The 14,657-nt window shown below is 49.9% G+C and overlaps 2 protein-coding genes across 4 annotated transcripts in view; both read right to left on the reverse strand.

Annotated features, from left to right (window-relative positions):
- Positions 1-659: 659 nt before the first annotated feature.
- Positions 660-4,838, reverse strand: SOX7 (SRY-box transcription factor 7). Its single transcript, XM_072857752.1, has 2 exons — positions 4,613-4,838; positions 660-2,832 (listed from the first exon to the last, which is right to left on the reverse strand). The coding sequence occupies exons 1-2, from the start codon at positions 4,836-4,838 to the stop codon at positions 1,928-1,930; spliced, it is 1,131 nt and encodes a 376-aa protein (XP_072713853.1). The 3' UTR covers positions 660-1,927.
- A 4,052-nt stretch (positions 4,839-8,890) lies between these two features.
- Positions 8,891-14,657, reverse strand: part of PINX1 (PIN2 (TERF1) interacting telomerase inhibitor 1) — a 64,607-nt gene continuing 58,840 nt past the window's right edge. For all 3 annotated transcript variants that reach the window (XM_072858258.1, XM_072858257.1, XM_072858259.1), the window contains one exon: positions 8,891-13,832. In XM_072858258.1, coding sequence (XP_072714359.1) covers positions 13,230-13,832 — 603 coding nt within the window. In that variant the 3' untranslated portion in view covers positions 8,891-13,229. The remainder of the gene's footprint in view (positions 13,833-14,657) is intronic.

Consider the following 14,657-nt stretch of genomic DNA (forward strand, 5'->3'; position numbering starts at 1 on the left):
GCCACCACCCCACATCCACCTACAAGAGCACCCTTCACACAGCTCCCCAGATTTGACCCACACTCCATTTCTCAGGCCTCATTGCCTTGACCTGCATTTGCACTGAGGACCTTTTACATGGCCCTCATGCTGTGGAGCATCTTAAATGGTCCATCAGCACGAACTGTGAAAGACAGCCTTAAATGTGAATAAAAACCACGCTCCAGGCACCGGCCCTCACTGCATAAACAGGCAACATCATTTGTGCTCACCAACACTGAAGGCAAATCTTCGCCTTCGCTGTAATATCTACATAGGACCTGGCATTAAAAGGTCGTATTCATGAATGGCGAAAGCGGGATCAGGGCTATCAAAGTGACTTGCTGCCCCTGAGACGGACCATGAAAAGTGAAGGTATGCACACATCATGCCTCGAGCTGGTTTGTTAGAAAGCAATCCACCATTTGTAAAGACAACCACAGATCTTTTTTATTTAAAAAAATGGAAGTAGAAAAGTTTGGCTGAAAATACCAACAAAAAAAAAAATTAAAAAAATAGCACTCACACAGGAAATGTTTCTCTTTTGAAAACTTTGTCAATAGCTACAGCGATTTAAATCATAAAACAATCATCGTATAAAAACATATTTATTTAAATTAAATATTTTATGCAAACTCATATCTACACTCATTCAAAATGCATAGAGTCACACAAAAAAGATGGAATGTATTAGCTTAAAAACCTGTGAAGTTGTGGGGTTTTTTAAGTATTATTTGCAATTATTATTAATACACATTCAGGACTGAAACCAGAAAATCATAGCCACGCTACTAACTAATCATTACCAAGTGCCATACAGTAAACACTAAGATTAATCATGTCATATAACTGATTTAAAATAAAGCTTCATCTTTATGAAAAGGAAGAGAACTCGAGCAATACAAAATCCGAGGGGAGGAATAATGGAAGGAATAAATCAATGTACAGCTTTATTACAAGCAATAATACGCCGGAGTTAGAAGAGGCATTGGGCACCGCGGCTCGAAACGTGAAGCCTTCACCATCAAAGGATGTTTGATAAAAAACGTGTCTGCTACATCATCACCTCTTTGCCCAAGCGCTCGTCCCAGGACGCGTTCCCAGCCCTGCGGGGAGGGCAGCTCGGGCCGCCCCCCCTTCGGGATCGCTGCTGCTGGGAGCCCAAGGGGAAGCCACGGCGGGGGCGGATGCCGGCCGGATCCTGCCTTTCCAAGCCCTCATCTTACCCTCCTCCAGAACGCTCAGGCTGAGCGCCCTCGGGGCTGGCTGCCCCCCTCCAGCCCCCCACGCATCCCTGGGGCCAGCCCGGCAGCATCCCTGGTGTCCCATCCCTCTCTGGGGATGAAGCCCCCCGCTCGTGGTCAGGGTGCAGGGGGACCAGGCAGGTTTAACCCCCGCCGGTGCGGTCAGGTAGGTCAGGGCAGCTGCAGCAACCCTGATACCAGGAGCCGAGAGCGGCTTGCAGACCGTGCGCCCCTTTACCAAAATCTTCCCCATCCCTGCCTTTTCCCTTTCCAGGGGGTTTTGCCCCTGCCAGGACTTCAGATCTGCCATTTGCGGGATGCTGCCGCCCTCCCGACTCCAAAGCAGAGCTGGGGGTGCCCTGAAATGGGGGACAGCCTTCCCGCACTCCCAGGAGCATCTCTGCCTTGGAAGAGGGACTAGGCCACAGGGCTTTGTCACTGGGAAATGCCCCCCAGCCCTGTTCGGAGCAGGGCACCCGAGGCTTTGCACCGGTGGCGAGCTGATGACCGAAATCCTTTACCTACGCCACCGAGGAGACTCCACAGCCCTCATGGTTCGGACTCGGTCACCCCGAGGGGCGGCGAGCGATGTCCCCAGGGAGCAACGCCTCGTAATACTGTGTTGGGTCCTTCCTCTGCCGGTCCAGGCGGCCCCGGCCGGGGGTCTAGGAGACGCTGTAGTTATTGTAGTAGGTGGCCGTGGCATCGGCAAGGACGGAGATGAGGCTGGTCTCGGAGGCGTGGGAGCCGCCAGCTGCCGGGACGTGTCCATTGACCAAGACCCCGCCATGGTGGTCACCGTGGCTGGGGTTGTTGAGATACTGGTCAAACTCGTTGCGGTCCATCTCCCCCAGGAGCTCGGCTTGGCTCAGCTGGTCCAAGGTGTCAAAGCCATGGTGGTCTGGTGGTGGGGAGAGCTGGCCCAGGTGGGCATGGAGGCTGGGGGGGTGCAGGGAGGGGAAGGTGGGCGTGTAGTAGCTGGGAGGAGGAGGAAGGGGAGGGCAGCTGGAGGCCGGGGGCATCATGCAGGTGGTGGGCTGCGGCATGGGGCTGAGAGCGTGGTGGTTGCATGGGAGGGAGCTGCCCGCGTACTCTGGGGAGTAGGTGGCTCCAGCGAGGTGGGAGCGATGATGCTCGTCAGGGCAGGGCGAGGAGAAGAAGCTCTGCTCGGGGTCTATGGCGTCCAGTGGAGACATCTCCGGGGGGGTGGGCAGCCCGTAGGGGTAGGTGTCCACGCTGGTGCTGGTGCTGCTGCTGCTGCCGCTGCCCGCGGCCTCCCGGTACCCCCGGACGGCCAGCAGCCCCGGGCGAGGGGGGTACTCACCCGGCCCCTCTTTCTCCCCCCCGGCTCGGCCGCAGGTCCGCTTCTCCGGCAGCGCGTTTTGGTCCCGCGTCAGGCTGCCCAGCAAAAACCCGGGGTCCACCCGCTTGCAGATCCGCTTGACCTGCTTCTTCCGCCGGGGCCGGTATTTGTAGTTGGGATAATCTTGCATGTGCTTCACCCGCAGCCGCTCGGCCTCCTCCACGTAGGGACGCTTCTGCGAGAGGCTCAGAGCCTTCCAGGACTTGCCTGAAATGGAGAATAAAACTCCGCTTAGTGCCCGCGGCAGCTGTACCGGGGTGGCAAAGGGGGCTGCCACCCAAAGCTTGCAGGCACACAACCCAAGGGCAAGGTAGGGGCTCCCAATATCTGAGCCGGCGCACATGGATGATGCAGCCTGCAAACCCTGCAGGAGGATGAGATGGCAGCAGGAGGGCGAAGAAGGGAGGTATTGAAGCCACCGTAGGTCCACCAACTCCCCCCATCCCAAGTCCCCAAACAGGGTGGGTTCAGGGTTAGCTGAGCCCTGCTGCAAACAAATCAGGGCAAATAAACTCCCCCAGCTCCACACTCTGATCTTGCAATGCCTCTCCGGGACAGAGAGCCCGGCTGCTGAGCGGGGACGGCCGAGGCCATGCCTGGCTGAGCAGCGGGTCAGGACGTGGTATCCTTGGATGTGTCCCAGCCTGCGCCCTGCCGGGACTTGCACCAGGGCGTATGGAGTCCTGGGTGCCACGACCTTGCTGCTCCCTGTTTGAGATACACAAAATGTCCCCAAGACACAGGACAGAGAAGCAGCGCAGGGGCAAGGGGGTGGTATCCCACGGTGAGGCTACCCCAGGCTGTTCCTCAGGGTAGGGGGAGAAATGAGGATATGGATCAAAGTGTTTGATGCCTTCCCATTGCCAAAAAGACAGCAGAAATAACACTAATAAGCTGAGATGGTGCACGGCAAAGCGGCGAGGAGAAAACCCAAACCACCAAAGAAAACACCGCAAAACTGTCCAGGGAAACACAAACTTTGGGTAAGAGGTTGGACAGCAAAGCTGTGTTGCAATTCGGGCAGCTCTTTCTCAGGCTGTCTGGGCTGGTTATTTCTGTTTGCCCTCTTGGTTTTGCATAAAAAATGGGGATTGGGATAAGGGGGAAACAGTGGGAAACAAATGTGTATTCAAAACGGGTTGTGATCCCCCAAAAGAAACAGCAGGAACACCACCCCACCACCCCCTGGACGTGCAATATTGGGGTGAGCTAGTAAGTTTGGGGACAAAGTGGGACAGCAAAGACAGGCCAGGAAAAATTTGGGGGTCCCTCCTTGCACTGCATTGGGGGATCCCTGGCACTGGCAGCCCGGGGGTTTGCCCCCCGGCAGGGTTTGCACCTGAGGGGTGGCAGGGTGTGCACATGGGTGCCTGTCCCCTGGGGTGCGGGACACCATCAGGCTTTGCACCCTGAGGGGTGGCCGGGTGGGTGCACGCACCCAGACTGTGGGTCACCGCTGGGGTTTGCGCCCTGTGGGGTGGCAGGGTGGGTGCACGGGTGCCTTCTCCTTGGGGTGCGGGACCCCATCAGGCTTTGCGCCCCACAAGGCAGCCCGGTGGGTGTTGTCCCAGGGTGCTGGACCCGGGAAGGCTTTGCGCCCTGCAGCGTGGCCATGTGGGTGCATGGGTGCCCACCCCCTGCGTGCCATACCCCATGGGGCGGCCGGGAGGATGCCCGCACCCCAGGGTGCCGCTGCCAGACCCGGGCAGGGCTTGCACCCCGCGGGGTGGCAGGCCGGGTGCGTGGGTCCCCATCCGGGCAGGGTTTGCACCCCCAGGGATGGCCGAGGGGTTGCATGGGTGCCCACCCCGGGATACTGAATCCGGACAGGGCTCGCACCCCCGGGGGCGGCCGGGTTGGGCGCACCCCCCGCAGGCTGCCAGCCTCGGAGCAAGGGTTTGCAGCCCCGGGGATGGCCGGGTGGATGCAGGGACGCCCACCCCCGGAGCCGCACCCCCCCAAAACCCCGCACCCCTCCGCTCCTCACCGAGCATCTTGCTGAGCTCCGCGTTGTGCAGGTCGGGGTTTTGCACGGCCAGGCGCTTCCTCTCGTCCTTCGCCCACACCATGAAAGCGTTCATGGGCCGGCGGATGCGGCTCTCGGAACCTTTCTCCCCCGGAGGACAACGCGGGGGCGGCCCCGGCGGCAGCCCCTCGGCCGCGTCCCCCGCCAGCCGCTCGGGCCAGGGGTAGGTGCCCAGCAGCGCAGCCATGGCCCGGCCCCGCTCCCCCCCCCGGCCCCGGCCCCCGCCCGCCTCTGCCCGCTGCGCTGCCCTCGGGGTCCCCGCGCAGTCCCAGCCTCCTGCCCGGCCTCCCCCGTATTTATGAGCTCCTTGGAAAAAGCCTCCTCCAATGACACCGAAGGTACTGGCTGCTCCTCCTTGTTTGCAAACTCCTCAGCCCCGGCCAGGATGGCGCGGGGAGAAAACTTCTCCCCACCCTCTGCCCGGCACCCCCCGGGGAAGCGAAGAGGGGGGCAGCCCCCCCCAACGCCCCCCCCCCTTCTGCTTCCTACCCCACCTTTTTATTATTATTATTATTATTTCGCCCACTGAAAGGCTGAAGGGGAGTGAGGAGGGAGCTGGAAATGGCCCTGCCACCCCTGCGCAGCCTCTGCTGCCCCCCGCACCTCAGAGCCCCGAAAAACTTCAAGGCTGGGGGAAATGCAGAGAGGAGGGAGGGATGAGGGCACTGAGAATTTTTGAGGTGGCTTGGAAAGAAGAGGAAAATGGCCCCAGGTGGAAGGTCCCCGTAGGGGTGCAAAACATCCCCTCCAGCCCCCTCCCCAGGCTTTGGCAAGCTGCAGCATGCCTGTTTGCAAGGGGAAACGAAGGTGCGGGTCCTGAGGCAGGCACCCCTTTTCCCCCACACCCCCTGCTTTAACCACTAGTCTTGGCTATACTTTGCCACCCCGTGCGGCTTTTCACCCAGTTACCCCAAATTTTGCCGGGTCCCTTCGTATGGGAGGGAGACTGGGACCCAGTGAACCTGCTGGTGGGTGCTTGTCCAGCCTGGCTGGGCTCCAGAGTGAGTTTTGCAGGGGTCACACAGAGCAGGGGATGGGGCTGGGCACAGCCCAGAGGGGCTGCAACGTCCCCTGTCCGTCCCCACTGCCCATCCCTGGGACGTTAGGAGGCAAAGAGCTGGTCTGATGCTTTGTGGCCTTTTTTTACTGCGACGTTGTATGGAGCGCTGCCCCATCCTGTAAAGCCACCCGAGCCCAGCTGGGATGGAAGCACCACTGTCACGCAATATTTCCCACTAACCCCAGTTTGGTGCTCGCGAGGGCAGGAAAGTCACCTCCGAGGAGCATTCCCCCATGCAGGACGAAGGCTCTCCTGGAAGGCAATGGGACCAAAAATCCCCAGCTGGACCCCCTTGCCCAGCTTATCCCTGCAACCTGCCCCGAGGAATATATTTAGTCGCTCGATTCCTTTATGATTCTGACCCCCTGACATGGGCTGCAGGGCTGCAGCGGCTCTGCTTTGGCTGATTGTGGATTTCCTCTCCGAGCTGCCAGAAAGCCGGCGGGCCGGGGTGCCAGATGGGAAGGCATTTCCTCGGGCTGGCTGGCCGCTGCCCCATCTAACCCGTGCATGGAGGGGAAAAACCCAGCGTGGATCCCAAGCTGGGGTGTTTGTGCAGGTAGGCAGCAATTTACCACGTGCCTGGGTGTTCCTATTGACTCTTGTCAGATTACAAGCGATGGAGAGCGCGGTATGTAAATGTAAGCTATGTGGGTTCAGGATCCGCCTGGGTTTCCTGGTCTCTCCCCCTGCTTTGCACAGGAGCAGGATCCCTGTGGTTGTTTTCTCGTGGGTTACGGCGATTTGGGGGTCCAGAGAGGTGGCAGCTGCCAACTTCGCTTGCAGCAGAAGCAGCAACTGCCCTTTCTGCGCTTTTCCCCGAGACCGAACCAAAACCCTGCGGAAGCAACAACATTTTCCAAAGGAACTGATTAAATCTATTAAGCTATTTACAAATGGGCTTGATCAGAGCTGCGTTATCTGGGAATACAACAGGAAGGCCACTTCTCTTAAATCTAAAAGGCGCAGGAGATTTCCTGGTCTCGGGACAGATTTATAAACCCTTTACACACACACACACGCAGGCCGGCACATAGCAACTGCCTTTCATCTGTGTTTTGGAGCCGTGCGCGCTCCTGGGGACAGCCCGTGCCGTCCCAGGCTTTGCACAGCAGGCTCCGGTTCTCTCCGAAGGTCCCGTCTCACGCCTTGAAGTGCCGGGACGGGGCAGGGAGAGAGGATGCCAAACCCTCCATCCTGCTCTGAACAGGTCTCCTGGGTGCATTTTGCAGACGGGAGTTGCTGCTGAGGTTGGCAGCAAGAGGTCGGGAAGAAAACCCGTTAACATCCTTTTTTCTTTTTTTTTTTTTAATTTCCCTTTAGCAGGGGTTGAAGCGCACTGAAAAAGTCTGCCCAAAGTTGCAAGGTTTTATTTTGAATATGGTGTTACACCGCTCAGCGTTATTTTTTAACCCTCGGGATGCACAGGGCCTGGATATCATATTATAAAAGTAACGGCCTCTATACGCGAGGCCCAGGAGGCCAGAAAATTTTTAGTAGTAGTAGTACAATATATCCCCTCAAGGGAAAAGAGAAGCAACAGATGAACTCCACTCGAGCCCTTTTACACGACACGCGGCCGAGGTGCCGGGGTGCGGTGTGCAGGATGGGGGGAAAGGTCTGGGCGAGGATAAAGCGCTGAGCAGGGACGGGCCCTGCATCCACCTCCTGCCTCTTCCCGCAGATGCCCGGAGGCTCTCGGAGCAACTCACCGGGTTTCCCTGGTCTTTGCTCTTCCCTCCGCATCGCGGGGGTAACATCGTTTATCTCCCCCAGGTATTGCAGGGGTAAACTCGTGTGGCTTTCCAGAACCCCCCCCACCAAGACGTGCGCTGGGACTCCCGTGCGGTTGCAGGACAAAAATACTGCAAAATCTTTCTCGTTTGGATTTTCTCCTAGGCTGGAAGACAGCACCTTCCTAGGGGCCCCCATGCTGCATTTTGATTGCAAACAATAATAAACCCTTTTTTTTTCTTTTTTTTTTTTCTCCCCCTCTCCTTTAGCACCTGGCATTCTGATTGCATTAGTAAGATGGGTTTCATTCTGCACCCTACCTAAAATGCTGGTTAAACCTGTCCTGTAGGAAGCTCTGCATTACATAAAGGCAGCTGGAGCCATGTGAAAATGCCACCTTTTAATTGCGACCGTATCAGGGTAATTAGCAGCAGTCTGGAAAAACTCATCTTTACTTTTTATGCTTACCTTCCCGATTCTGGTGCAACGCTTACCTGTATCTGGGGCACAGGAAGAAGCAGAGCTCTCACAGGGCTTTGAGAGCAGGGAAATTACAGCTAAAAGCTACAAGCTAAAATAGACCAAGCAGACAAAGGGTGGAAGAAAGCTTTGTTCTCCCCATTTTCATGGATGGGGAACAGTGGCAGCAACTCCCATGGGTCACACAGAAAATCCATGACGAACCCAGCTTTCGCGCCGTATAGGCGAGACCATCCCCACTCTTTAAAAATATCCCTTTTTGGCGTGGATCCGACATCGGGCATTTTACTCGGCTTGCAAACGGCGGGTCTATTTTCACCAAGTAAGCTCCCCACCTCCCCGCTTCAGAGACATTAAAATGTGTGAGAAAGTGCAAATCCTAAATTAGCTCAATATTCACATGTTCCTTAATTATTGATGAAACTCTCGCCTCCCAAGGGCAGTTTTTGCAGAGGCAGCTGGGGGTTCCCAGCCGAAGAGCCGGCTCTCAGCAGTGAAGCTCTCAGCTGCTTTGCCACAGAGACAGAAGAACCAACCTTGCCCATTGCCCCTGTCCAACCCGGGTCCACCAGGCTTTCTCCAGAGACCGCCGCTGGGACCCTTTATTTCCTACGAGGAGAAACCAGAGCTTTCCCCCTATATACCCTGCAGCGAAAAATGTATATATATTAAAAAAAAAAAAAGCTAAAATTTTCAGCCTGCACACAGTCATGGTGCTGAATATTTCTGCTCTTACTATTTTTAAAATGCAGCTTTAACAGTTACAAAATAAATATATTCTAGTCCCTTTAGGTTAAAAGGGACTAGCAAAATTTCCCTCTGACACTTTAAAATTTATAAAAATGTATTTGTAAGGGAAAAAAATATCTTTGAGTGACTCAGAAGCAGAATTTAAGTTCTCACTTGCTGAGAAATCGAGCTTCAGTTTGGCATTGGAACAATCTTCCCGCTTCTTCCACCACAAAAGTTTTTTATTTTTACCATATTCACCAGTCCCACATCACTAAAAGTTTGCTTATACAAGCAAAAGTTTGCTTATCCCTGCATGGGATAGGTACAGAGACAACAGCCTTGGTTATTGTCCAAGAACTCTGAGCTCTGATCCTTCCTGAGGGTTCCTCGGCCGGTGGGGATGAGATTTATAACCCTGCATATAGCAAACCTCATACTGCCCAGGAACGAGGAGGAATTAAGCAAAGGACTGCTTCAGATGCTAGCAATCCTCACGCTGTTTGAGGACATACTATTATAAGATCTTTTTTTAAGATAGGCGTGATGCTATGCAGCGTTTCCAATAGACTTTGTGTGGTTTCCCTCTCTTCTTGGAGCTTCCTTCCTCCTCTTAGCGCTGGCAGGTATGGAGGTTTCGTGACATAAATTGTGCCTTTTGAAGGTGGATGCTTCAAGAACTTCAATGTTGTGTGTTTAAACAGGAGAAAATTGGTTAATTACATAGGTGCATTCAGCTAATTTTCTTTGCTGAGAGCTGATTATTTGAAAGAAGTCAGCACCAGAACTACCTTTTGCTTAAAGGAAAATTGCATTAATTGAACACGGTGCTGAACTGGATGGGTCCCCAAGTGCATTTCTTAAGTTTCACAAAGCAGCTGCGTCTCAGATGCTATCTAATGGACTGGAATTCACGTAGACGTAAGGATACATAGTTCTGAAATCTTAATGGGTTGTCTTGAAACTTGTACTTAATAGTATCACGCATCTATGCTTTGAAATAACGCTGGTTGTTACTACTTCTGCTTTACATTGGTTGTGTGTAAAGCACTAGAGCTAGTACATCTTGGAAAGAAATTCAAGGAATGGTGCCTGTTCCACACATCTGGGTTGTCACGCAGCGTGCACCAGTGCAATCTCCTGTCCTTGGCTCGAAGGAAGGCTCTGCAGAGTCGGACACAGCAAGATCAAAACGGTTGAAACCCATAAAGCTCATGCAGACTTTGGTCCGATGCTGGTAACAGACTACTTTTCCGTGGCCTCTGCTTTCCAGGATACGGTTTTGTGCTTGCACAAAAGTCAGCATATATATTGCTGTTCACAAAATTGCAATTGCAAATCACGTAGCTTGGCATGTAGCAGCCTTTGCACCGACAGTTAATTTCAAGGCTCAAAGCAAAGAGCAACACTATACCTGCGAAGAAGGGAAGTAACTCACAAGAAACCATCATCTGCGTAAGGCTCCCAGTGCGAAAAGGAGAATTTTCTTCTATGTCTCTAGTGACCTGGGATTACTAAAACTGAAAACATTTTAATATCTATGCTGTGTGTGCATCGTTCTCGATTTGGAAGTGAAAGCAGAGTGGCGACTCTCATTTTGCTTAGTTTCTAGGTAATTTCACTTGGAGGTACATAATTTTGTGCTGCAACGTGCGAGTACAATGGACAAATATATAACAAAAGACCTTTCTGTTTAAAAGTCTTATTTCCACAGAAATGAAACCAAGTAATTTCTTTGTGCTTACATTCTGCTAATTTCACCATTTGGGTAATGATGTAATTCTTTTTCTTATGCTTTCTAAAAAAGACCTTCTTGCCAAACCAGAATTTGGTTAAAACTGGACTCACAACCCACTATAAACAAAAAACCCAATTTATTACTTTGAAACATGTTCCTGTTGTTTCAATCATCCATTTCACTCGACAGTAACTGGTAAGTAGAGCTTTTTGGAGAGCAATGCAAAGTTGGCTGACCACTAACACACACAGAGCAGAGCAGCTAAATGAATTACTTGTTTCAAATGTTAGTCTATTATGATTTCCCCCCCCCACCTACAACTCATATTCTGCACATGCTATTTCTCTCTGAGTTTGTGGCACATTAAAATCCCACATTTCCTGGGATAAAATGAAATTCCCACTTCTCGTACAAATAGAGAATCTTCTATTTGTAGCTGATATTTCAATCTCAGCCAGATTTAAATCTTGGGTATACTGTGCTTAACTGTAGTAACACCACAAATGTAAAGATTTATTCCTGGTTTTCTTCTTTCTATAACTAGCACTGGAATCTGGCCAAACACTCATAAGAATTAGCACATAGAAACCCATGGAAGATTAATACAGAGAACAAACAAACAAGCCCAGCAGTATTTGGAGAAGGAAACCCTATTCCTTGACTAGCACCTTTTTAAATTGAAATCCCAGAGAGGCTGTAAAATTTAGCTGCTTAGAAGTTAAAAAAACCCCCCAAAAACATTGGAAACAGTCAGGCTTTTGGCTTCTGCTAACAAACAAAAATCCAAACTCAGGGTGAATCAGAAAGGCTGCTTTGAAGGGCACCCACAAAACTTAGGATGCTTCAATATAACATGAAAAATTATTTTGCTATCTTCTTCCCTTGAGGAGATTATTTTTCTCACCTCAAGCATGGAGCTTACTCACAACTCCGTAGCAACCTCATGGTATTAAGTGGTATTTCATTTAAGTAAGCCAGGGAACAAGCCCAGCCATAGCAGTATCATAATGGCTAATATTTGTATAGTACTGAAAAGCAAATGCTACAAGGGTTAAAAACTACTGGCACGCCAGCAGTGAAACACAGAGAAAGGCATCTTGTTCTCCCTTACAATACAGTAAAACTACAGTAATTTTGCTGCAATGAATGAGCATGTCCTGAGGGCAAGAAAGGTGCATTGCAAACCAAGATATCTTAAAAAGGCAGAGTTCAGCTGCAACTGCAACATCTGAAGCCACGTGGACTGTGTGCTGCAGACTAAGTTTCTCCCACTGGAAAATAAAGGCAGCTTAAGGAAATTTTTTCATATTAACATCTGCATCTTGACAGTGTTTTTCAAACCATGTTAAGCAACTCAAATGAGCTAAGACAATAAAAAAAAATGTACCCATTTTGTTCAGCAGAGCAGGCCAATGGGATGTTTTAGATTTACACTGATGAAACACAGCCAGGCCCGAAGTCAAACGAACAGCTAATGGATTTGAATTCTGGTCAGCTACTCTGGATTATGCCATGATAACTGGCTGGCTTTCAGGGTTGTGCTGTCAATTTGCTGTGGCCAAAGCAGTATCAGAACCAGACTCGAGGATGGCAAATGCTTATTCCCATTCCACCACTCTACTTCCAAGCTCGCCCATCTCTTCTGACAGCGCTTAGCTGAGTGAGACTGAAACGCCAAAATCCATCCCAAATGTTTAAGCTCTCACACAAAACAGCTGGTGGTGATGCCGAGTTTCAGCATTACTTATTTCCAGGTTTACAAATAGAAACAAGCTCTAATTTGGTTATAAATCTAAATTGCAGATTTTCAATGTCTAAATGGCAATATTAATGCATCTGACCAGCTATGCTTTTAAAATTTGTTTGGTCTCCTAATTTCACAGAAAACCTTGCTCCATCCAAGACAACTTTTTGAATTCCAGATGCACCACTGAAGGTACCGTGAATGTTGCCTGGGAACCAAAGATTTAGATATGGTTAATAAAGGCACAGCTCCTTTAGCTTTGTTGCAAAGTTACAATTGCTTGACAGTAGTTAACTACTGGCTAGGAAACAAAGGGAGGGTTTTTTATTTCATTCTTTAGTACCGACACTCAGGCGTAAACCTTTAATTAGACTAAGTATTTTGTGAAGAAACAACAATCATTTTATACGTAAAAGGAGATCCATGAAAAAATTAGACACGACTGCAAAAATCAATGGAAAAATACATACAGCTTTGCAAAACCCCTCCTGTCTCCAGAAGCAGAGCTGGGCTATCACAAGTGAAAACAACAGTGGCTTTAATAAAGGCAGTGGTAGGGCGACTTTTTTTTTTTGCCCCTGGATTGAGAAAAACGTAGTCCATGTGGAGCAGCACATAGTAATTCACCGGCTTTCACAGTCTTAACCACAGCAGTTAAAACCAGGCCTGATTTTGCTTGCTCTTATCTGACTTGAATGGAGTTGCACCAGAGTGAATCTGGGCTGAAGGCAGCGTAGGGTCTGCTGTGTTAAAACATAGCTCTTGCAAAGCCATTACGGTGAACCGTCTGCCTGAACCTCTGGAAGAGGCAAAGCCAAACTGTTCTTTATCAAGTCTTGCTTTGCAGACACGCAAGCCTTAGCCCTACACATGGAGACCTTTTTAACACGACACTGAAGCTCGTGTTGGCCTGTCACCGTGTTCTCTCTTCAAAGAGCTATAATTTAACACAGTCTGTGGTTTCAGTTGGAGGTAGAGCAGTGTGCTCAAGACTGGATTACAACTGATGTCTGGCTAGAGTGTTTACACAGACTTCTCCTCTAACATGCTAAAGTTCAAATCACCTCAGAGTCCCAGCTTGATTCTTAAATGGTTAAATGTGCTTGCAGTGCTTCTTTTTCTTTCTCTGTGCTCCTTCGATACCCTCATCTGTCTCCTCTTTTTGTCTTTTGTGTTTCTTCTTATGGCGTTTCTTTTGCTTTGCCTCATAGTCCTTTTTGCTGAGATCTTCCCCATCAGATATTCCTGTACAAATTTCTCCATTGCCCATATTTTCATCACAACTAATGTCTTCCCCTTTGTGCTGCTCTTTATGTTTCCTTTTCTTTTTCCCTGAGTGACACTCATTTAACGGAGCATCCAGTTCCTCTCCATTCAAGCTACCTATCTTAGATTGTTTCACTTTTGGTTTCTCGCAATACTCTGTACTCTCTGCCTCATCTCTCTTCTGCTTCTTTTTCTTTTTTACTTTGGTTTTCAGTTCTTCTGAAGGCTCCAAAGCTTCCTCAGCTGTTGGGCAGGAATTGTCTACCTTTGTTTCTGTTTCATTCTGGGATCCCTTCAGTTTAGCCATGCGCTTAGCGAAATATTCCTGTACAGTGAGAACACTCTTCACTGTATTGTAACCGTCTGCAGGCTCAGATAGCCAGCGGTTTCTCTTCTTCTCTTCCTGAGACTCGGGATCGGTAATATCCTCCTGCAGGTGAACAAAGAGGAGCAGGAGTGAGAGTCAGAAATAATGGCTTTAAACATCACATTTGTTTTTGCACGCTAATAAGAAACACATTTAAAAACCATAAGGTGCTTTGAAAATTAACTGTAAAAGTATAGACTTTGGCAGAAGCGAGGCAGCTCTTAATGCAAAAGATAGCGTAGGTTTAGGGAGAAGAGGTGGCCGTATGGAAGGCAGCAAGAAAATACAGGACAAGACAATTCTCTGTTGTTTTGAATTTCTTACTGTTTACCTACTCCTGTGCAGCTCACACAGATTATGTATAATACTATCATACTCAGTGTATCACTTTGCAAAAGCACATGTCTCTACAAGATATAAAACAACATGAAAAATAACACAGTATGATCTATTAGCCTGTGGCATAAAGGAAATCCCATGCCTGGAATACCTCTACAGCAAAGCACAAGAACTTATGATATACGGAGCAATCCAGCATTGATGCATCTCTTCCATCTTATCTGATCTTTAGAAATGTTTGTTTTGTAGCTGGTTTACTGTCATTGTGTCCTAGATGTTGTTATTTAAACATGCTCCATTTGATCATACGTTATCAGATGGCAAAAACAACATCACAGGTTAGATCTTACAAGGCTTCTGCATACACAAATAGCTGCTGAACTCTAGCTGCAGGTGAATGTCTATAAAAAGAGTCTAGTATCTAGAAAGTAAATATAAAATGAAAAGCAAAGTATAGCTCTGGAGCTGGATGTTATCTATGGCATGAAGAGAATTGACTCTGAAAAAGCAACAAATGCAACAAGATGAAAATACATAACTTGTTAAATT

The sequence above is a fragment of the Ciconia boyciana genome, chromosome 3, assembly GCF_034638445.1.
Source record: "Ciconia boyciana chromosome 3, ASM3463844v1, whole genome shotgun sequence".
Lineage (NCBI taxonomy): Eukaryota > Metazoa > Chordata > Aves > Ciconiiformes > Ciconiidae > Ciconia > Ciconia boyciana.